This window comes from Gouania willdenowi, chromosome 22 (genome assembly GCF_900634775.1).
Source record: "Gouania willdenowi chromosome 22, fGouWil2.1, whole genome shotgun sequence".
NCBI lineage: Eukaryota > Metazoa > Chordata > Actinopteri > Blenniiformes > Gobiesocidae > Gouania > Gouania willdenowi.
Genome location: NC_041065.1, coordinates 11,723,892 through 11,748,087, shown reverse-complemented (window position 1 = coordinate 11,748,087; position 24,196 = coordinate 11,723,892). Strand labels below are relative to the sequence as shown.

The 24,196-nt window shown below is 39.4% G+C and overlaps 1 protein-coding gene across 2 annotated transcripts in view; it reads right to left on the bottom strand.

Annotated features, from left to right (window-relative positions):
- Positions 1-22,642, bottom strand: part of slc25a21 (solute carrier family 25 member 21) — a 126,987-nt gene extending 104,345 nt beyond the window's left edge. The window contains exons 1-2 of one of the 2 annotated variants that reach the window (XM_028438562.1): positions 22,400-22,642; positions 22,229-22,329 (exon numbers count right to left, since the gene is read on the bottom strand). In XM_028438562.1, coding sequence (XP_028294363.1) covers positions 22,229-22,301 — 73 coding nt within the window. In that variant the 5' untranslated portion in view covers positions 22,302-22,329; positions 22,400-22,642. The other variant, XM_028438563.1, reaches the window with a different exon arrangement.
- Between the last annotated feature and the right edge of the window lie 1,554 nt (positions 22,643-24,196).

Here is a 24,196-nt window from a genome sequence, read left to right as displayed (position 1 = left end):
TTTGTATTTGTATTAGAGGTGTTTCTGTAACTACTGTAACCCATACAAGACAATACAAATATCACCAATATATGAAAATTAAGACCAAAAATGTATAAAATTAGAAACTCTAAAAAAACAAACACGTAACTGATCATTTGGTGAAAAAGCAAAATCCCCGGTGATAAATGCAAGCCTTGACTTGATGAGAACCATTGACACGTGTTAAGTAACAATCCCTCGACACCATCATGGCTCATTTTGTCCAAGCCATCCACGACCTCCGACATGTGTCCGTCAAAGATGAAGTGAAGAACGCATAAATAAGGCTTTCCTAATGCGAGCAGAGGAACATTGGCTGTAACCAAACCTCTAGAAGGAGCGAATGAAAGCTGATTTAGGGAAGCAGATTCCGATTCCAGAATCAACAAGACTTCAAACATGAGGTCACCTAAACATCTGTCTCCAACATGTCCTCCGGGAGTTCAATCAAAGCTCCAATCAAACGTGGACGACTGCTTTTGGAAATAAATATTAGGCCTAATTCTCCTCTGATTGGTGCAGCCGCAGAGAGGAGGGAAAATACTCTCACGTGGTAGAATACACACACACACAAACACATACACACTGTATTTGTGTGCTTCCTCCTCTTCCTTTCCTTCGTGAGGAGCTTTATTTGTTCTTTGGTTGATTTCGGGCTCCTTTTTAAACCCTGACAGGCCAGGCTGAGAGCTGCACTAATCACAGCCTGACGTCCGTCTCATGTCGTTACAGCCCATTTACAGGAGACAGATCGATTTACTCAGAGTTATTAAGGAGCACTTACAGAGGAAATAACAAAAAAACTTAGAAAAACAGCCAGACGCATGCAAATCAAGCTGATTTTTCACTTACTTCATGTCATTTTTTAAATATTGAAATTCATTTAATCTGTGTTTATTATTATGAAAAATATAAATCTAATGGTCTTAACTTCAACTGTTTTATCCCAAGAATTTATTTCTCTAAATGGCACACAAGGTGTGTTGTACAGTCGTCCAATGGCAAAGAAATAAGAAGCATGCTCTTACTGCCCCCATGTGGACAAAGGTTGAACAAGTATGGACTGACTGAATAATTTATTCATCCATCCATCCATAGTATAAATGTTTAGGAGTTCATCATCATGTTTATTCATTTAGTATGCTGACTGGGATTTGCTAAAAAAAAAAAAAAAAAAAGACAGATAATGCTATGCAGATAATCCACTATAAGGCATTGGAATAAGTTTATAAATAAAGAGAGGTTAGTTTGTTCATGGAGGGCACATGTGTCAAACTCAAGGCCCAGGAGCAAAATCCAGCCCTTTAGAGCATCAAATTCAGCCCAATCGACAAAGTAATGAAATAAAATAAAAATTAAAAATAAAAATAAAACATTTTGTAAATGACCAACTAATTCAGTTGTCTATATCTCAGCCCCTCCAAATACAAAAAAATGAGTTTTCCAGTCCTTATATCACAAGACGGAAGTCATTTTTATTCTCAACCTATTAAAAGAACTCTCAATTTTTTGCAAATTTCTCCCAAAGTATTCCACAAAATGTCCCCAAGTTTCTAGAATCAGGGAATTTTAAGTGGAGATCCTGAAGGGACTGATATACTCACACACTTGGCATATTTGGCCCCTGAATTAAAACGAGAATTGATCAAGTGATGTTACTCAAACAGAGAACAATATTCAGCAACATTAGGTAGGCTGAAAAACTAACCAACCAATGGGTTACAGACATTTTAAGTTAACCATAAACATAATACTCTACAATTGAATACAAATTATAAAAATAAAGTAGAATAACCTGAAAAATAACCTCAATGAATCTAATAAAAACAATTAAGATTATATTGGAGATCAGAGATTTTTTCATGTAGTTTGTTTTGTTAATATTGGACAATATCAGATATCAGTATCAGATTGGGACAGCCATAGTGCTCATTATCCTTCGACAATACGCACCACTGGTTGAGAATTATTAGTACAGAGGATGCAAGAAAAAATACAATCTTTAAATTATACAAATATATACCGGGAAATGTATAGTATAATATAAACTGTCCGTGAGAGAATGGTAATTCTTACAAATGTGTAGCATTAAAACAGAACTCTAAATTAATCTCACTCTGCTAATGCTAAATCATGTTTTATTTATTTATTTCAATAAAACTAGAATTTATTTACAACATCAAAACTTCCATTTCGAATGAAAAGGAGCAGAATAATATATTAAACACCCCCCCCCCCCCCCCCCCCCCCGTTTCAAGAACACATTGATCAACAAATGATCACAATGCATCGTAAGAAATCCAAATATAATAAACAAGCTGAAGTCCAAAACAGTGGTTTATATACTGAATCTGTTCCTCTTTCAGAATACCAAACAAAAATAAACAATAATACGGTTTCATGACCCCTAACATATCTACTTTATTTCTTCATATGAGCGTTAATGTTTCTTTTAAACTGATGTATAGACTTAACCTTGCCTGGAAGATAGATTCTCCTGGTGTTCACAAACACCAGAATCCATCTTGTGCTGCTCCCGCCTTTGCCTTTCGAACAAGAACCGAAACTGTTAGAACCAATCATGAAGCAGTGTTGTGGTTTAGGGCGGGATATCCGGGTGTGACAAAGGCGGAAGCGCCGAAGCAAAACTGGCACATGCACATTAATGGGGAGAGGAACTAGCTAGGCTACCCCCATTAGCATAGCTCCAAATCAAAATAGAAAGATGTCGACGCAGGAGGATGGTTAACGTGCCCTTAAGTCGCATACTCGTGTTGCAAAAACAGCAAAAGTCACTAAACGACATAATGACAGCAGCATTACTATCCCAAAAGAAAGTTTTCACCAGCGAAGTCTTGTTGTTGTAGCAGCGTCTCTACGGCGCATGCCAATGACAACATAATTTGTTACCGTGTGATTGGCTAAAACAAATCATGGTGGACAGGCGCTTCGTCCAATCAGCTTCAAGCATTCTGTTCATGTCCACCCTGGTTCCGAAAGGATTCGCCAGACACAGACACAGATCAATGTGGAGAACTCAAATTAATCTGGCTCTTGCCAGGTTAGTATAGACTTGGACCCTTTGGTTTCTCTGTGGAGATTGTTCCATAAGATAATTCCCTTTACGGAAACACAACATTCCATATTTGACATAAAGTCTGTGACTAAGTTATGTATAAGAAATTCTCCCAGATATTGCCCTCATGGCTAATAGTGAATTTAAAAGTGAGGAAAATGAGCTCTTCTATGGAGGTGGAAGACTTTAACACTGAGCTCATTCTGGTTAGGTTTGATCATCATCCTTTGAAGAACAGGCAAGAACTCCTCAGCTTCATTGGACAACTTCAGTCCAAAGCGTCGTATAGGACCACTGACTGTGATCAGCAACATTATATGTCAAGAACACTTCATTTCTTCTAAAACCATGTGATGACTCACCCTTGATACATTATTATTGACTGTTTATTGAAAGTAAACTTTAAAGCTGGCTAAAAGGCCGTTTTTCAGCCCATTATCTTTGTTATGTCTGAGCTTGGTTCACGCACACACTCGGCTGCAAACAGCCAAAACACTCTGTGGGGAAGAACCACTGGCCTGTTCTCTAAAACAGTTATGTGAGTGAGCGAAGTGCTCGAGAGGATGAGGTAAACATTGGACGTCTGCAAACAAGCTCAGCATTTGGCTGTGAAACACCTGGAATACCCTGCACGCGCTCAGACCAACCTCATCGTAGCATCATTACATTTGCGTGCATGACTGAAAACCATGTGTTTAAATGAAGAGATATTTGGAAGATGCAGAAACATTTTAATGCGTTTATTACTTATAAACAGTGAGGTTTTCAAATTGAGACAATGCAATAAGGTATAGATTGAAGGGAGGCAAATACAAAATAGCATATCTGGCAAAGGAAAAGCCTACAGTGCGGTTGTAAAGGGAGGGGCATATCGCTGGAAATGTGCAGCTGGTTAGAGTAATGAAGGATAGAGATGGAGAATGAGGAAAAGAGATGAAAAGGGAGAACGAACTGCATGAGGTAAGAAAGTGAAAGAGGAAATAAAAGAGATCAGCGGGGTGACACGAGAGCAGCTTTGAGGAGGAACAGTGAAAAGGTGATGGGTCTAGAGTTTTGGCTCAGGTCCTGTAGAGAAGTGTCGTAAACGTGATGTTTTTAAGTAAAACGGTCAAAGCTAGACGAATGTGTGCTTCGACTAACTAAAAACATAACGACAGCAATGCTGATTATTTTCAAGCTTTTGTTTTACCTCAAAAATGTGTCTCTAATCATGAAATTCTAAATATATTACTAGTAATTGTTTATGAAGAGAAAATATAAAAGACATGCATGCCACAAAGGATTATGTTTCACATAATTGTTGATGCAACTCAAGGCAAGGCAGAAAAACTAGCATTGGTCGATTAAGCAGGATTTATCAAAAATGAATAAATGAATGAGTAAATGACAAATGTATTGGTCACTCCAAGGGTATAAATTCTGGTCACAACCAAAGAAAAGGGGAGAAGCCTCTGCTTATGCATAAATCAAGTGATAATTCTAAATAAAATGTTTATTGTGTCCTTTCATATTATTATTCTTTTTTATGATATATTATTCCTACACAGGATATGTAAAATTCAGAAACATTTCACTGTAGGGCTACATTGTATCTGAAATTGCAATATTTTTTTTTTAGTGTGCAGGAGTAGGGGGTACATGGCTTCAGGTTAAATGGGTATGGGAAAGAAGAAAAAAACATACAAAATACAATAAATATTTATCAATTATTGCAAGAAGCATTCAAACTAGGGCTGGGCGATTAAGCAATAATATATATTGTGATAGAGATGTGGTCAATATCAATTGAAAATATGTGATAGAATGTTCATTGCAAAAAAGGGGAGGAAAAACCTAGAATGTTTTGCTCCCAGAAAGGATTTTTATTACTGGAATAAATTGTTACATGCTCCAGGACAGCCATAACACCTGAGATAGAGAACAAGATTGGTGAAATGGTTGTCCTTGCCTTTTTATTTTTTACTTTTACATTGTTATGCTGATTTGATACTGACATATTACTGTTTGTTTCATGTCAAAGATGTTACTTCTACCTCAGGTGTTCACTGATTTATAATTTATAAAATACCTTGACAACTGTGCATTTAATGTATGGGTGTGTATTCTCCCGCCTGGATTTAAGCGTTTTTTTGCGCGCCTTCAGTTACGTGCTTCTCTCCTATGCATATTCTCCAGTCCAGGCTGCTGACATGCCCACCGCGCGGAAGGTAGACCAATGTGTGTGTGAATGAAGGCGGGCTGAAGGAAAGGAGGCGGTGTTGTCATTTTTTTTGGGCTGTCTAGAAATCACGAAACCTGGAGTTTTCCCAGCGCTTGTAAATGTCATTGAAATCTGTGAAAATGATAAAGTTCACTTTTAATTTGAAACGCCTTCATTGATAAACAATGAAACAGGCTGATTTGATCAGATTATTGCAGTGTGACTGAGTTACAGATAAAACCATCATCATCTTCATCATCATCACCATCATCATTGCTGTAAAGCGTGACCAAGTTAGATGCGCTGGAGATATGAGTAATTAACGCGGGCGCTGAGCGTCCTGCTTTAATACAGAGGGATGTTTGCAGTGAAACAGAACTATTGGCTTCCATAATACACAGTTTTAAATATAAATAGTTTAAAGCGACCTGAGCCTCATTAAAATGTGGGAACAGTTTCTGGTCCATCCTCATCGCATATGACAGCTTGTTGCACTCTGTAGTGTATCAAACTGTGACTTTACGTTGGACATAGTATGAAAGTAGTTGAATCACTGTGACCAACATGGACAAAAGTCTGCGTCCGTCAGAGTTTTGATTAACCGCGCAGCAGCAGTTGAGTGATCACAGCTGCTGCTACGTGAGGCAAGAGTCCGTGTGGCTTCAAATGTAATTAAGTCCATATTTCTAGAGCAATATAACGTTTCACCTAATCGGCGCGCTGCACTTATTCCAGGGTTAGAAGCTCATAACATGAAAAGGATTTACGCACACCGGAGAATGTGCGTAAAGCCAGATTTGAATGGGAACGCCCACATTTTAGGGCTGCTCCACCCACAGTGCGTAACTGGGATGAAGGTGCGCAGCGACTGACTTAAGTACAGGGGGGAAATAGCACACAGACAAAAACAGCGCCGCTGCGCGGCTTTTTAAACTTCCGCAAATGGGAGACTAGAGCACATAATGTCTATATTTGCACAATGAAAAAAAATTCAAATAAAATGACAAAATGTTAAATTTCTTTCCATAGTTATGTTGACCTCTTCAAATGTTGAAGATTACATTTAAAATAAAAGTGTTGAAATTTGGGCTGTTTATCTCGGGGTCCTTATTTTGAATAGGTGAATCAATAATTGTCAATATCAACTGATGTGAAAAACCTACTGTATATCTTGATACACTTTCCACCCATATCGCCAAGCCCTAATACACACACACACACACACACATATTTACATCATATCATTGACATTTACACACACATACATACATGCAAATGTATAATACAAATACATGCACATACATAAATACCTGTACCCTCATATATGTATATACAGCACAGTGAAAAGTATTTGCCCCTTCTCGATTCCTAATTACGCTGCATATTTATCACACTTAAATGTTTCATATCAAACCAATTTTAATATCTCACAAAAGCCCTACTCGCACGGGATTAGTTTTACCAAGGGACCACATGCGATTTGCAATTATTGCGGAGAATGTCTGTGATGTTAATCCCATGCGAATCGGCAATGTCAGTAATTTGTTAAGTAAAAATTTCCCCGCAAATTACCTGCTATACTTTGCTGAACTCCGAGGTCCTGTGATAATACTAATCCAATGCAAATATGCATCTCTGTGTATCCTTTGTTCTTTGGTTATTCCATTTTAAAACCAAATCAAAATAACACAAACAGTGTGGTTATTTTGTTTTACTGAATTAAAACCAAAAAACAAATACAGAAAAACCAAAAACCTGGTAAGCAGGATTTTTCTGTTTTTTGTGGGTTTTTGTTTTGTTTTTATTAAACTTGTTCTGTTTGTGTAATATTTGGATATTTACGGGGAAATTAGAGCAAGAACTGAAGTCCGCTGCACCTCCCTGGTCCGGTACCAGGTCTCCACACACAATAGGACTATTAAGGATTTATTTAAGCAGTTTTCTAGTCCTGCTCATGTTTTCATTCAGTGTGTGGATGTTTTAGCTCGTAAAAAGCTGCTCACGTTTTTCTTTTGTTTTGCTGTATTATGATCCAAATACCACCCAAATAAACTGGTGACAGACTATCAACTGTGAAGCTGGTGTGAGGAAAAATAGATTTCTACGATTTGACACGTTTGCAAAAACAATTACAGCTTTTTTGAGGGCAGTTAATCAGAATCAGAATCAGAATCAACTTTATTGGCCAGGGGTGAATGAATACACACGAGGAATTTCTTTTGGTGACCTGTGCTCTCTCAGGTAGTATAACATTAAATAATAACAATCAACTAGAATAAAGAAAAATAAATAAAATAAAGAAAAATAAAAAGAAAAAAGAAGTATAAACATAAATATAAGAGTAGTTAGACTAATATGTGCAAACTAAATAAAAATAACAAGATAATAATAATAGTAATAATAATAATAATAATAATAATAATAATGAATAAAATAAGAATAAAATAATAATAATAATTAGATAATAGTGCAGTAGTGCATTGATGAGTAGTGCAAATAGGTGAACATTTAAATGAAAAAATTATGTCCATGAACATTCACAGTGACAAGGTTGTTCCAGGGTTGATATGCTTAGTTCCAGGTTATATCACAGTAACAGAAACAGGTCCGACACTCTTTGACTGTTTAGTGTTGATCAGAGTGACAGCCTGAGGGAAGAAACTGTTTTTATGGCGGGAAGTTTTGGCGTACAGTGATCTGTAGCGTCTGCCTGAGGGGAGGAGTTTAAACAGATTGTGTGCAGGGTGTGAGGGGTCTGCAGTGATGCTACCTGCCCGTTTCCTGACCCTGGACAGGTATAAGTCTTGGATGGAGGGCAGATCAACACCAATGATCTTTTCTGCAGTCCTGACTATCCTTTGTAGTCTGTGTCTGTCTAGTTTGGTTGTGGATCCAAACCAGACAGTGATGGAGGTGCACAGAACAGACTGAATGATGGAGGTGTAGAACATTATCAGCAGCTCCTGGGGCAGGTTGAACTTCCTCAGCTGACGCAGGAAGTACATCCTCTGCTGTGCCTTTTTCCTGGTTGTGTCTATGTGGGAGGACCACTTCAGGTCCTGTGAGATTGTGGATCCCAGGAACCTGAAGGAGTCCACGGTAGCCACTTTGCTATTCAGAATGGTAAGGGGGGTGAGTGGGGGGGGGTTTCTCCTGAAGTCCACTGTCATCTCCACAGTCTTGAGTGGGTTCAGTTCCAGGTGGTTCTGACTGCACCAGAGAGCCAGCTGTTCCACCTCCCGTCTGAAGGCAGACTCGTCCCCATCCCTGATGAGACCGATGATGGTGGTGTCGTCTGCAAACTTCAGGAGTTTCACAGAGGAGTCCCCTGAGGTGCAGTCATTGGTGTAGAGGGAGAATAGCAGTGGGGAGAGAACACACCCCTGAGGGGCGCCAGTGCTGAGTGACCGGGTGCTGGATGTGATGCTTCCCAGCCTTACTTGCTGCTTCCTGTCAGTCAGGAAGTTGGTGATCCACTGACAGGTGGAGGCCGGCACTGTGAGCTGGGTGAGTTTCTGGTGAAGGATGTCCGGGATGATGGTGTTGAACGCAGAGCTGAAATCCACAAACAGGATCCTAGCGTAGGTCCCTGGGGAGTCGAGGTGATGGAGAATGTAGTTCAGTCCCATGTTGACTGCATCCTCGACAGACCTGTTTGCCCGATAGGCAAACTGCAGGGGGTCCAGCAGGGGTCCTGTGATGTCCTTCAGATGGCTCAGTACCAGCCTCTCAAAGGACTTCATGACTACGGAGGTCAGGGCAATGGGTCGATAGTCATTAAGTCCTGTGATGGCAGGTTTCTTTGGGACTGGGATGATGCTGGAGCTTTTGAAGCAGGATGGTACTTCACACAGCTCCAGTGATGTATTGAAGATCCGTGTGAAGATGGGGGCCAGCTGCTCAGCACAGGCTTTCAGGCAGGAGGGAGATACTCCGTCTGGTCCTGGAGCCTTTTTGATCTTTTGTCTCTTGAATAGCTGGCACACATCTGTTTCATTGATCTTCAGGGTAGGTGGGGGGTCAGAGGGTGAGGTAGGGGGGGGGGGGGGGGTGGGGGGAGCAGGAAGGGCAGAGTCCAGGTGATGGGCTGATGCTAATGAGCTGGGGGGTGGGTGAGAAAACCTGCAGTAAAAGCTATTCGGGTCTTCAGCCAGTCTTTTGTTACCTGCAGGGTGGGGCGAGGGTTTCCTGTAGTTGGTGACTTCACGCAGGCCTTTCCACACTTCTGAAGGGACTTTGTTTGAGAAGCTTTGTTTTAGCTTCTCAGTGTAGCACCTCTTGGCTACTTTGATCTCCCTAGATAGAGTGTACTTGGCCTGCTTAAACAGGACCCAGTCCCCACTCCTGTAGGCTTCCTCCTTAGCCTGACGCAGCATCCTGAGTTGAGGTGTGAACCAGGGTTTGTTGTTGTTGTATGTGCAGAAAGTCTTGGTCTGCACACACATGTCCTCACAGAAGCTGATGTAAGATGTCACAGTGTCAGTCAGTTCATCTAGGTTGTCTGATGCAGCTTCAAAAACACTCCAATCAGTGCAGTCGAAGCAGTCCTGTAACTCCTGCTTTGACTCCTCTGTCCATTTCTTTACAGTCCTTACTACAGGTTTAGCAGATTTAAACTTATGCCTGTAGGTGGGGATGAGATGAATCAGACAGTGATCAGAGAGCCCCAAAGCTGCACGGGGAACAGAGTGATATGAATCCTTTATTGCAGTGTAGCAGTGGTCCAGTGTGTTAGCACCCCTGGTGGGGCACTTTATATGCTGTCTGTATTTTGGGAGTTCGTGGGTTAGATTTGCTCTGTTAAAATCCCCGAGAATGATTAGCAAAGAGTCTGGGTGTTGTTTCTCCACGTCTGCTATCTGGTCAGCCAGGTGCTGTAACGCCTCTGTTACACAAGCCTGAGGTGGGATGTAAACACCGACCATAACAAACGAGGAGAACTCCCGCGGAGAATAAAACGGTTTACAGTTTATAAAAAAACTCTCCAGATTAGGGCTACACGTCTGCTTCAACACTGTGACATCTGTACACCAACCTTGGTTAATGTAAAAGCATATTCCGCCGCCCCTCGTCTTCCCACAGAGCTCTTTTACGTGGTCCGCTCTGAGGAGCTGAAAGTCTGGTAGATGTAGAGAGCTGTCCGGGATGAGTTCACTGAGCCAGGTTTCAGTAAAACACAGGGCGGCGGATCTGCAAAAGTCCGAGTTTCTAGTGTTTAGGAGCAGCAGTTCATCCATTTTATTTGCCAGAGAGCGGACATTCGCCAGGTGAATGGATGGGAGCGCAGTGCGTAATCCCCGCTGCCTCAGTTTTACGAGCGCGCCTGCTCGTTTACCCCGTCTGCGTCTGCGGCATCTCCTGCAAATTCCATAGAGAGCTGCTGCTCCTCCGGTGAGAATCTCCGCATAACTTTCTGGTTCAATGAGAACCGGTGAAAAAAGATCAGCAGAGGACTGTCCAACTTGTAATAGTTCTTCTCTGGTGAAAGAGACCAGAGAAGGGGAGCAATAAACTACAAAAATAAAGAAAAACACAACAACTACGAGAGAGCGCAGTACCGAGGCAACCATCCGCGGTGCCATCATATGTAAATAAATGTTTATTTCGCACTTTATAATTACCGCTGACGGCAGCCGTCAACACACGGAAGTTGATCACAAGAAACGAGGAGCACCAGTAAATTCATTACACCACCTCTGGTTCCACATATCATGTGCATGTAACATCCATTTTTTGGTTTTGATTTATTCATGTAATAATAATGTTTCAAGTCACCAGTAATGTGACTTATCATAAAACAATGAATTGTGCCATCTACCACAAAATCCTGAACCTGAATGTCTAGCCATCAATTTGTGCCTAAACTTCAAGCGTTCTTGAGTTGTGCAGCAGGACAACAAACCAAAACCTACAAGCAAATTCACCTCTGAATGTTTCAAATAAAACCAACTGATGTTTTTAGAGTGGCCAGGTAAAAGTCCAGAATTACATCTAGTATTGTGACCCTAAACAGGCAGTTGATGCTTAAAAACCTAAAATATGTCCAAGTTAAAAACCATTCTGCAAAGAAGAGCGAGCCAAAATTATTGGACAGCGATGTAAAAGACTTGTCATTACTTATTGAAAATGCTTGATTTTAGTTATTGCTGCAAAGGGGGACACAGCCAGCTATTAAGTTCTGGGGGCAATTACTTTTTCACATCAGGTCAGACAGGTTTTGGATTCCCTTTGTTCAAAGTGGGGAATATCTAAAAAAGTTTCAGAAACTACAACTTTGTCTCAACAGCAAGGTCTTTAGCCAATTTTTAAGGGTTGACTTGACATAATTTTAAAAGCACAGCAAAGGTGGCGACACATTCCACAGTCTGGGGGAGACGGCTTAAATAGTGGTTAAATGGAACGAGTAACAGGCAATAACTGGAAGATCAAAGAGAACATGTAGAGTTATACAAGTTACAACAGCATGGAAATACAAGCTAGGGCTTGACCATTTAAATCTCTGAAAGTGAGCACCAACACGTATAAATGAGTCCTGAGATGAGTCGGAGCCTGAGTGATTCTGCTAAAGCCGTATTATGTTGACTCTTTTACTCTTTTAACTCTTTTAAAAGCTGTGCTCTGAACAGCCTGGAGGTGAGGATGTTCTTTCTGGCTCGCACAAGTAAAGAGGCTCTTACAGTGGTCTAAGCAGGAAGAAATAAAGTTCAAGTTAATGATCATCTTAACTTCCGCGTTTGACAGTGAAGTTCTTATCTTAGAAATACTTGTCTGCTGAAACAAGCAGTTCACTTTCACTGTTTTGTGGGATGCTCTTGGCATAGCTGAGTTAAAAAAACGCTGGCATCTGTTTGTCTCGAGAGAAAATAGGTTATTGGGCTTGTGTGTTTGTCAGTTTATAATGGTGCAACGCCTGCTATGGCTGTATAAGCCAATTCTGGAAAGGCATGCCTTATTGCAGATGTTGCATAGAAATGTCACATTAGGAGGTTGATTCAATGCTGGTGTTAATGTTTTTTTCTGCATTTTCGCTTTTCCACCCACTGCTGTACTCTCTTCTGGTCACTCTGCCGTATGCCCGCCTTCACTAGCTGCCTCCATTTTTCCTGGTCAGCTGAAGAGGCTTTCCAGTTTGACGGGTTGATGTCACTGGCCTTCATATCCCACTTGCAGACAACTTTTTAGCGGAGCACAGGTCTTCCAACAGCCCTGGTTTTAGAAGCAAGCTCTCCGTGCAGGATGTCTTTTGAAATACGGGTGTCATCTATTCAGCTTACATGACCAAGTCGTCGTCGTGTGAGGAGAGCAAAGATTGTCATCATTCCTGTTTTCTTGAGAACATCCTTATTTGGGATGTGATCCTGCCATTTGATTCCCAGAATCCACCTCAGGCAGGGTAGATGGTAAGAGTTCACACAGCGCTCTTGGCGTGCATATGAAGTCCATGACATGCTGCCAAAAGGTAGAGTACTGAGAACACAGGCTTGATAGATTTTCATCTTTGAGTTGATGGTTAGGGGTGTGTTCTCCCAGGTGCGCTTGGAGAACCTCGCCATCATTGTTGATGCCTTGCCAATGTGGATGTTAAGCTCAGCATCAAGAGAAACAATGCTGGATATTGTTGAGCCAAGATATATAAAGTTCTCAACAACTTGTAGGGTGTGATTTCCAATGGAGATCCTTGGAATGCTGAGTACATCTTGTCCCATGATCTTGGTCTTATTGAGCCTTATAGTCAAGCCAAAGTCATTGCATGCTTCGGAAAAGCAGTTGATCAGCCTCTGCAGTGCTTTCTCTGATGGTGAAGACAGAGCAGCATCATGTGAAGAGCATCTCTCTGATCAGGACTTTTCGCACTTTGGTCCTTGCCCAAAGACGTGCAAGGTTGAAAAGCTTCCTGTCACTTCTTGTGTGCAGGTAAACGCCATAGTCAGATAATTTGAATGCGTGTGACAGCAGCAATGAAAAGAAGATGCCAAAGAGCGTGGGAGCAAGCACACATCCCTGCTTCACTCCATTTCCAAAACAACACTCCAATGATAAAGACTCAAGGATGGGTGAGCCTAGCACTCATGTGATTGGGATCAGAAAATCAAAGTCACTATCAAGATTTTTGGTGTTTTTAAATGCAAAAGAGAGGAGACAAGCTCGATGTGATGATCACAAGAATTTATTCTGCATTTCTTACACTGTCGTCTCAACTAAGAACACATTTGATCCCAATCAGACAAACTCTTTCCAGCTAACCCTCGACAATCTGTGTCAGATTGGATTATCTGGCCGTAGTACTTGCAGCACTAAATGAAGAGTTATATATATATATATATATATTTGTAAATAAAATAGTATGCTTCACTCATTATGGACTTAAGAAATCCAAGATGGAACAACAATCTGCTTTTTGAAACAGGCAGAAAAACTGTTCTCCAAATGCAAATAGATAATTATAGATGCTGGGCAGCAATGGTCAGGCAATTTTAGGCAAACCAAGACAGCAGCTGTTAGCATTTAAAGGCAGATTTCAAACAGCTGCCAAAAAAATACATATTGCATAAAGACAGCATGAAGATGTTGGTTATTTCTTTCTAGCAATGATTTATTGGCTCAAATGTGGAAAACTGATTTTTAAAATGCTATTTTTGCATTGACTCGAATTGTTTATATTAGATTTCTGTACAAAATTGAGTTTGAGATAAAATTTTGATATTTTCCTAACATTATCTATCTTGACTCCAAAATGCTGTAATTAAAATAAAAAAAACAACATTGAATGTATATTTAGCAAGAACTTTCAAATTTATTATTACATTACCGTTGAGATTTTTGAGATTTTGATGCATTGTAGTTTCCAGTGACGTGCCGTAACCACTAGGGTTGGGTAGGCACGTTGCAAATCGAGACCACCAATGACAATTTCATATGTTTCAGCTGGCAAGTGTTAATTCAATTCAAATCAATTTTATTTGTATAAAGCAATTTACAACAAAGTCATCTCAATGCGCTTATCAAAATATAAAATTCAAAATAAGAAAGAAAAAACCCAACAAGATCCACATGAACAAGCATTTAGCCATCTAACAAAATCAACATCATAAACACCATTAAAGAAACAAACAAACTATTTAATATAGCCTCCATACTCTCCCAACAACATGTATCTCATGTGACACGACAGCACATCTATTGTTTGTGTTGGAAACACAGAAACACGGAGAAAATGACAACAACAACTTAGAACAGCCTCAGTGAGGAGCATCACCAAGGCAAACCTTCCTTTTGTTCCATTCACCGTAGAAAGTACCAACAATGTTCTGATCTTACCTTTGCTGAAGCTCTGGTAACTCAGGTGTTGGTCTCCATCTTTTAAAAGCTGTCGTTTTTTCTCAAAAAAAGTTTCTCTATCATCTCTAGCGCTGTCATCATGACTGTAGTGTTATCCCACCCACTCGCTAGAGGACGTAGCAGCAGCGGTCACGTGATATCAATTCACGAATGCACTGTGAACGCACGTATAGCATTTAGCATAGCGCGGTTATGTGCAAAGGCAGCTCTCTACACTGCCTTGGCACGTAAATGGTTGTCATCTTGGCGACCTGACTGCGCATGCGCAAACACGTAAAATCACGCAATGGGAACGGAGGCAGAAGAGCAACGTGCCTTTGAGAGGGGGCGTGGCCTCCCTCTGCCTTACAGCGGAGTGAAAAAAAAAAAGAAAGACTGTGCAGCTGTTCCAGGAAATAGCGCTGTTTAGTAATTTGGACAAAATGCGGACACTTTCAAACTTATAGGTACTGTAGGCTATTGGAAATGGAAAAATAAATAATTTAAATTATATGATAATTTAAAAAATTAATAATAATAAATTATTATTAAAACAAATAATCAAAATATCAATTCACCCTTGGGTAGGCACTGCCTACCTTGCCTACCCTGATGGCACGTCACTGGTAGTTTCAAATTTTGATAAACCAAAAATCTGTGTTCAGTAAGGATCACTTTAGTCAAATGGCTTTATTTAGCATGCATTTTAGATTTGGCGGTAAGGCCATTCCAGCAGCTGCGTGGAAAGCCCAAAGCAAAGATACGCTGCAGCAAGTTTGGTGTCAATTGAGCAAAAATTGTGGGAAGAGATAAGTTTAATATGGTTTACAGTTTTTTGAGGGGAAAAAACAAAACAGAGTGATGGACTTAATAAAGGCAACAGGTTCAAATGTACAAAAGTTTTGTTAGTATTTGGGGTTATATTTCGGTGAAAGTTGGAAATCTATAGCACATAATATGGTTGATTTGTTGTGAATTTGCAAAAAATGACTAATAAACACAAAGACGCAGCCTGACCAGGGCAGGGAAGACAAAGCAATGACAATGCAACAGCACACATTCCGTGTTCAAACACTTTTTAAAGGAGCCAAATCATACATTTAAATCCTTCCTTTTTACATCATACAGTTGTGGTCTATATAAAGCGGAACTGCAATGCTTGGGTCTGAATTTCTCATTATTATAGCTCCACAGGCCCCTTTTCTACCCTTTTCTGATGTGCTTCTGAGAGCAACTCGTTTTGGTGCGGTCTCTTTAAATGCAAATGAGACACTTCATACCCCGCCCCCTCTCCAGGTTGCAGAGGTGACACTCTGTTCAACTCCACCCTGTTCGGCCATTTTTGTAGTTTGATAGAAGAGATACGATTGTCTAGCAGTGCAGAAAATGTTTATTCACACGTTATTTACAAAACGGAAGACTTGTCCATCCAGCCTTACATGTTTGAGCCAGAGTCGGACCCGGCGAAGCGAGTTGAAAATGAAGATGATGAACCTGCAGAACCCTAACAAGTGAGCTAACACAAGCACCGAGCTAACGCTAGCGCCAAGCTAACGTCATGAAATGCATTATACATAATACAGTATTTCGGAGACAAAAACGGCAAAATGAAATGACTAATGAAAACTTTAGACTTAAATTAAATCACGTAGGCCATATCATCAAGGATCTAAAACGAGCACACAGCGCTAACATATGAAGACGGTGCAACTGCTAATGCTAACAAAACAATGACAGGGACGTCTTATCATCACACTTTTTAGCGTTATTTACAGCTTACCAAAGTGCTCTGTTCGTCGTCTCCAAAGATAGAAGGAATTGAACCCTCAATCAGACAAAGTCTTTCGGCAAATCCTTCTTTATACTGGCGAAGCAGTCATCCTTGAAGTGCTTCGCACACACAAAAATGACCTTACCCACAGATGTTGGTACATTTCCGTGAAAAATAAAACTCAACCAGGCACTTTGAAAAGGTTGTGATGCTGGGAGACGGTGTAATGAAGCGTGTAGGTTACTACATCCAACAACCCAACATTTTGACTTATCCTCTCGTAAGTTCAGTATCCTTGAGCTTGGACTACAAAATAAAAGCGAGAAAAAAAAATGGCGGATTGCTCGAAGTGTTGGACCTGGAGTCGATGTACTAATTTGTGACATCATTGTTCAAAAAACGTAACAGAGAATCAAAAAATCGAAACAGATTGAAAAATATGACCGAAACAGAATATAAAGATATCAACGGAGCACCTGAAGAGATTAATTTGAACTTTTCTGTACTTCTAAACACTCAAATATACAACAAAAAGTGGATTTAGCATGATATATCCCCTTTAAGTAGTGGAGAGAGGCAATTGGGGGGGAAAAAAGTGGAAACAGAAGCACAGAGACAGACTACTCAATCTCTCTGCCCTAACAACAGAAATCCATGACCCATAAGATAAAAATGAGGGAACCTTAATGGGGCGTGAATTACGCTTAAATTTAAGCACAAAAATTAAACAAAATCTCAAATGAAAAACCACCAAGACTTGAACTCATTGTACCATTACAACAACTAAACATCCACTTACAAACAAAAACACAAAAAATATATCCCAACTCAACATATATGTGAAAAATGAATCCCAGCTCAAAAAAAGATCCACTCCTCTTCAGTGTGTATCAGACATGATCCGCTGCAGTTTAAAATCCTACATCGCCTGCACTTTTCCAAACAAAGACTGTCCAGGATGTTTCCGGGAGTGGATCCCTCTTGTGAACGTTGTAGCTATGCCCCTGCTTCATTGTCACACACATTTTGGAACTGTCCATATATCACCCTCTACTGGTATAAAATAATTGAGACTATGTCAGTCATTTTCAATGTTAAACTTCCAGCCGATCCAGTAATGTCATTATTTGGTGTTGTACCTACAGATATACATTTGAACAGTTCGCAAAGTAATGTTTTATTTTTTGTGTTGTTTTGTGTCGTCTAATTTTACTAAATTGGAGAAATAAAATCCCTCCGACTCATCAACACCTTCTCAGAGATGTAATGCAACATTTACAATTGGAAAAAATTAAATATTCTTTAAGGAAAAAAGAACAAATGTTTTACTCAATTTGGCAACCCTTTATTAATTATTATAATGATATGTAAATTTGGATGGACCTCCTAACACTTAATTTGACATAATTATTTATTTTATACTTCAAATCTGTGCAGGATTGTATTATTATTATTATTTTTTTTTTTCCTTCTGTTGTTTTTTCTGTTTTGCTTGGTCTTTCTTTTTGTCTCAGTTTTCATTCAATGTATATATGTGAATGATAAATGTTTTGTATAAAACCCTTGGAAAAAGGTAATACAAATAATTTGGAAAAAAAAAAAATGAATCCCAGACCATTGCTAAATAAGATTGTTGCAAGTCTACAGTTTTGTTGCTGTCACATTGTTTTGGAGTTCCATCTGAAGCTGTAGAATCAAATTAATTTATAGCTTCCCCTCCTCCTCAGGTCCAAAGGGTGTAAGTCCAGTCTACTGTAATCATTCATCAACTCATTCATGAACTTTGCTTTTCAAATCGCAGAGCAACTTGGGCAAATCATCTTTATTCCTAATAGTTTATTCCTAATAGTTACACACTTTCATACAATGTGTTCATATAACTTAACAATATATATGATCCAGAATAGATGGCAACTACCACATGTATAAAAAAGTGCTGAAAGCACAACAGTACAGTTTGTAGGACACTGAAGTAGAACAGAACACCCACTCATCAGCGTCCTTTGTTCTGTGTATTTTCTCTGCTTGTGTCAAAGCAAACAGGTCTGAAACATGCCTGAAAAATGATGCAATATTCGCACATGTCAGGCTATTGGGACAGAGGTGCGTTTCCTGGCACGTTTAGACACGTTACATGCAGTATTTGTAAGAATCCAAGCTAATTACTGGTACTCGCACTGCTGCTACCTTAAACAGCTCTACATGTGTTTGAGTTTAAATTGTTTTACCTCCATCATGGGTCTTCTCATATGACATTTTTTTTTCTAAAGAGATGAATAAAGCACATTTTGTCTCAGGCAATACAACCAAAAAATAAATAAATCAATCCCAATCATTCTTTATTTTCATCCCCTACACTTCCTGTTAAAAAGGAAAATGTGCTGTTTTAACATTCACGGCTGTGTTGACAGCAGGGGACGCAAATACCAACGCAGAGGGTTACGTTTGATCTTTGAATATTCAAGGGGGAAACCAAATCCAGCCACTCTCCATCTGGCCTAGTTGGAGGTCTATTGTCTTCATCATCATTTCGATTATTTGGAGTGATATGGAGCCATCATCCCCAAACCCAATCAAAGTTCTCCAAATCTCTTCTTTGTATAGGCTCTAATAATAATGATATGGGTTGTTTTCATGAAACTGAAGGCCCGTAACAGCAAACATTGTTTATTAACAATACTACAGTTAGTGAAGTTATATTGGTAGATTTAAGATACATCTGTAGCCACAGTTGTTCTGGAATACTCTGAGAAAAGGGACAGAACGTGGAAATTATCTCCGAGTGAAGAATCACAACATCCTCCTGCTAGCAGGAGGCTAATATTACACATGTATAATAATAAAGTTATATTCTGGGTGAATTCACTTGACTAACATTACATTCAAATTTTATTAAAAGAATAAAACAAAGTAAAGCACTTAGCATCAACATGACTTTTGGTGTCATGTTCCCCATTAATAATAAACATGTATGTTATGGAGACTTTGGATTGGACACTTAATTACTTTCAGTGCTTAATAGTATTATTAATAGCATTTTTTTATGCAAATACTTCAGTATTTTCACTTCAGTAACATTTTGACTGAGCTACTTGTAGTTTTTGAAATGAAGTATCTGTACTTTCACTGAAGTATTAAAGTATCAATAGATTGTCCTGCTCTGTGTACGAGGCAGCCCCCAATAAGGATTCATTTCACCCAACAAGTATTGAAAATGTACCATTATATGCAGTACTTTAAGCGGTACACGGCTGCGTGACACGTAATAAACAATTTTGATATTCAACATGCTGATGCAGAGACTGTGAATATCATGAGTTTTTAAGATATTGACACATTTTCAGAGAAAAGGCAAGATAATGTTGCTAAAATGGAGAAAAACAGAGGTCAGGCCTAATCTTGATGAAATATACATATATGTATTTTACAGAAGGAAACCATAACAGTATATTTTATCTTAATGGGATTCACCACTTCTGTATGTTTTTAAGGAGATTATATTCTATATATTTATGCTTTCAATGATATTTTTTATGTCCACGTTAACACCATGAGGCTCCAATATAATAAAAGTGGCTCCATGACACTTTGAATTTTGCTCATTTTGTTTTTATTTAGAACTGCCTTTGCTTTGCTTTTTGTTCTTTGTCATTTCTGTACTATAAAACTACTGATCTATAGATTGATAAGTAGATCAATATATAAATATATATCACCTAAGCCTGGGCGATAAAACGATAACAATACATATTACAATAGAGATGTAATCAATAGAGGTGTCTCGATCCGATATCAGCCAGAAAACGAATATTAGATTTTATCGGCCTGCATCTAAAATCACCGATATAAGCTTTCCGATTAAAATTTTCTGCTCCAGCACTTCTATCCATAAGTGACTGTGGTTCACACTCCAGTAAAGTAACCTACTGCTGCTGACTATTGTTCTCTGTTTGAGTAACATCACTTGATCAAGCCTTTTTCTAACATTCCACACTACAAAACAAGTAATAAAAGTATGTATGATTTGTGCTGATATCATATCGGATCAATATCGGTATCGGCCGATATGCAAGGCTGAAATATCGGTATCATATCGGAAGTGAAAAAGTTGTATCGGGACATCTCTAGTAATCAATATCAATTAAAAAAGATATGTGCAATAGAATGTTCGATAAATTCACTGAACAACCCCCGACTCAGAACCGTAGATCAGGCAGTGGTTTATATTAAGCAGTCAAATACACAATTTAAGTTATTTTTGCTTTTCAAAACAGAATTTCATTATAGATGACTAACTAAATGCCAAAATTTCCCCCATAATATTTTGTTAATTTCAGGTGTGCACTGATTTACTATTCACAAAATGTGTTGCACATTTTGATTGATTAAGCATTTATTTAATGTCTATATTTGTACATTGAACAGTTTATTGTTTTTAATTGAGATTCTTTAGGATTTTTTCCATAGTTTTTGTTGACCTATTTTTTAAATGTTAAATATTAAATTTAAAATGAAAGTATATAAATTGGACCTTTTTTCTGGTCCTTATTTTGAATAGGTTAAATAATAATAATAATTTTTAAAAAATGATCAATGTCGACTGATATTAAACACTTAAACGCTAGATTTTTCAGGCATATCGCCTAGACCTAATATCACCCATATGTGTATATGACAGACAGGATATTTAAGGTTACCTTCACTTACTATTTATATGTGATAATATACAGACAGTTTAAATGGCTGTATTTTAATTCATAAATGTGAAAAAGAATACAAACGTCAGTCACAAACTTTTCTTGTACCAGAAGACGAAAGAAAAGTATGGAAGCCCGTTTCTGCCACTAAAAAAAAATTAAAAATCACCAAGGAAAGTCATAATTATGAGTTACAAAGTCATAATTATGAGAAAAAGTCATAATTATGAGTTAGTAAAGTCATAATTATGAGATAGAAACATTTTTGGTACATCCATCTGTACCCATGACACTGACCAGAAATCTCCATTTGTTGTTCAATAAACTGAGCTACTTCAGCCACATCAGTTTCATCCTTTCGACACCAGAGCCTCTTTTTGCTTAGTATCTTTTCAAGGTTGCGTTTACTCAGCATATTTCTATGTGAATTTGCTAACAAACAAAGTATTTCATCATTTGTAAAGCCTCGTCTAAAGTAGTCTGTGATAGTCTTATCAGCCATCTCTCAGTGTCAGCTCACCACATGAACAAGCTGCTGTAAATGTGTTTAAGTATCTCATAATTATGAATTTTTTTTCTCATAATTATGACTTTCTATTTCATAATTATGACTTTACTAACTCATAATTATGACTTTCTATCTCATAATTATGACTTTCTATTTCATAATTATGACTTTACTAACTCATAATTATGACTTCCTATTTCATAATTATGAATTTCTATCTCATAATTATGACTTTACTAACTCATAATTATGACTTTCTATCTCATAATTATGACTTTCTATCTCATAATTATGACTTTCCTTGGTCATTTTTTTTAGTGGCGGAAACGGGCTCCCATAGAAAAGAAAGAGGAGAGAAAAAAAAAAAAAAAAAAAAGTTGCCACTATGTCGTAGTGCGCATGCGCCAAACAGCTTTCAGGAAAAGTCGTGTTGCGTCTGACAGTGAGGAGAACTATCTTGTAGCCTACTTCCAGCCGCTAACCTTTGGCTGCTAACACTGGATCTTCATGTACAACCACACTGTGGAAAAGTTTCACAGGAGGGCGCCAATCCATGCTAACATGTAACCGTGTTACAGTGTAAACCACCCTCGTGTTGCGTAAACGTGATAAAGAATGAGAAGTTATAGAAACTCACCAGCGGATCCACCAGCGATGATCTGGTGAGACGCTTCACGCAGCATGCTGCGCGGCTTCGGTGGTTCGGTCATGTTTACAGCTGTGAGTGTGAGTGAGGTCCTGCAGAAGCAAACATACTGTGTGAACGCGTTCTCTCAACCGTCGCAGTGTGTGTGGTTTCCTGTCAGACCTGTCGGTGTGTGTGCTCCTCTCTGCTCCTGTGCAGCTCCAGCTCTGTGCTCACCACTCGTATCTCTCCGCGTGCGCTAATGTGGAATCAATTAGCTCCACTGAAGTGTTGATCCACAGCTACACTACACACACACGTACACACATGTCTAGTGACTACAGACACCCCACTGACAGAACAAGCTCATTATATCATCTTTAGTTTCTGACTCAAACCTATAGGAATCCTCAGAGATGTAAAGACTACTGATAGATCCTAGTATGGAAGCCAGTGGCGGCTGGTGCATTTTTCTCTAGGGGGGGCTACAACTCCAAAATAGACTTACACCAAAAGCGGCTTTGTGTAGCTTTGAACAATTTTTAATTTTTTTTATTTTTGCAAAACTGCTTTCAAACTAAACACATTTATTGCCACAGAACCCATAAACAAGCAAGATATAGTATATACCAGTGGTTCTCAAACTTTTTTTGAAAGTGTCTATTTGTACGCTTGCCGTCCCGACAACTCCCGTTGCTATTGGTACGGTTACTGAAGTACACGTACAAGTACGTCTAATGTTGCGTTCACACCGGATGCTTCACGAAATGTCCGTACGTCCAGATTACATACAAAGTCAATGGATAGATGCGTCCCAGATGCGAAATCTTTCCAGTGCGGTGCAATCCGCACGTCAAGTGCGTTGGCCGTGCGAGCGCGCTGCTAATTTTACGCATATCCACACACCCGCACATTCGCAAGAGTTGAAAATATTGAACTCCTGCGACTGTTTCGCATGACGAAAGCCAATCAGACTCTTTGTTGACGATAAGGTAAACACTGACACCGGTTTGTTCACTCATTCAACCAGTAGAAGCTGTGTGTGACCGCCTGGAGCTGTATGACACGGCCTTTATGACCGGGACTGAACTATCAAGGATTTGGCGTGGAGGAGAATCAGCGAGGAGGTGTTAGTACCTGGTAGAAGTTCTCAGCACTGAGCTACGATAGCATTAGTAGCTAATCACACCGGCTTTTTTCACAGGTGGTTTATGTTTTTGAGAGGAGAAAAGGGAGCGCAGCTCCTCGCTTCAGCAGGCAGTGAAACTCACCGAGTTGGATGTGTCGCTGGTGGGCGGAGCTTTGCTTCAGACGTGCGTATGATGCGAATGGGGACAGTTTTTGATCCTGCGGTACGTTTCGTGCAGCAGATGCGTCTGGTGCTGCAGAAGACGCATTCGGTGTGAACGCAGCATTACCCTGGATTTCCACTGGATGCGTATCTACACCAAAACTGCTCCGCTGCCGTGACTTCATCGCAATCTGCAGTCCAGCAATCCCCAGCACCTCTGGTTTTACTGCGCATCTGTTGCAGCAAGGACTCAGGAGATCCCGTTAATTCGTGTGTAATCGTGTGATTCAACCATGGATAAATGCAATATTTATATGTGAAATACAAATTTAAAAGTGCTCGGATTGGGCCAACCGTGATATCAATGGGTCCCCCCGAGTCTGATTATGTGCTTGGTTTTTGGGTAGAGTTCGAATTGCGTCCGCTAGAGCCGAAACGCACAATTTTTTACTGAAAGAAAAGTGTTAATTTTTTTGAAAATGTGGTATCAGCGGACAGGTTTTATTCTGCTGAGTCCGAATTTGAACATGTAGTATTTTATTTTGAAAATAATCCAGATATTTTCATTCTGTCTATGTACTACTTTCTGTCCAGCACAGGTTTATTTTTGTTAAATTGCTGCAGCACACCTCCAGCGTCCAGCAAAAATACAAGTGCTGCGTATTTGCTGCAGAGGGCTCCAGCATGCT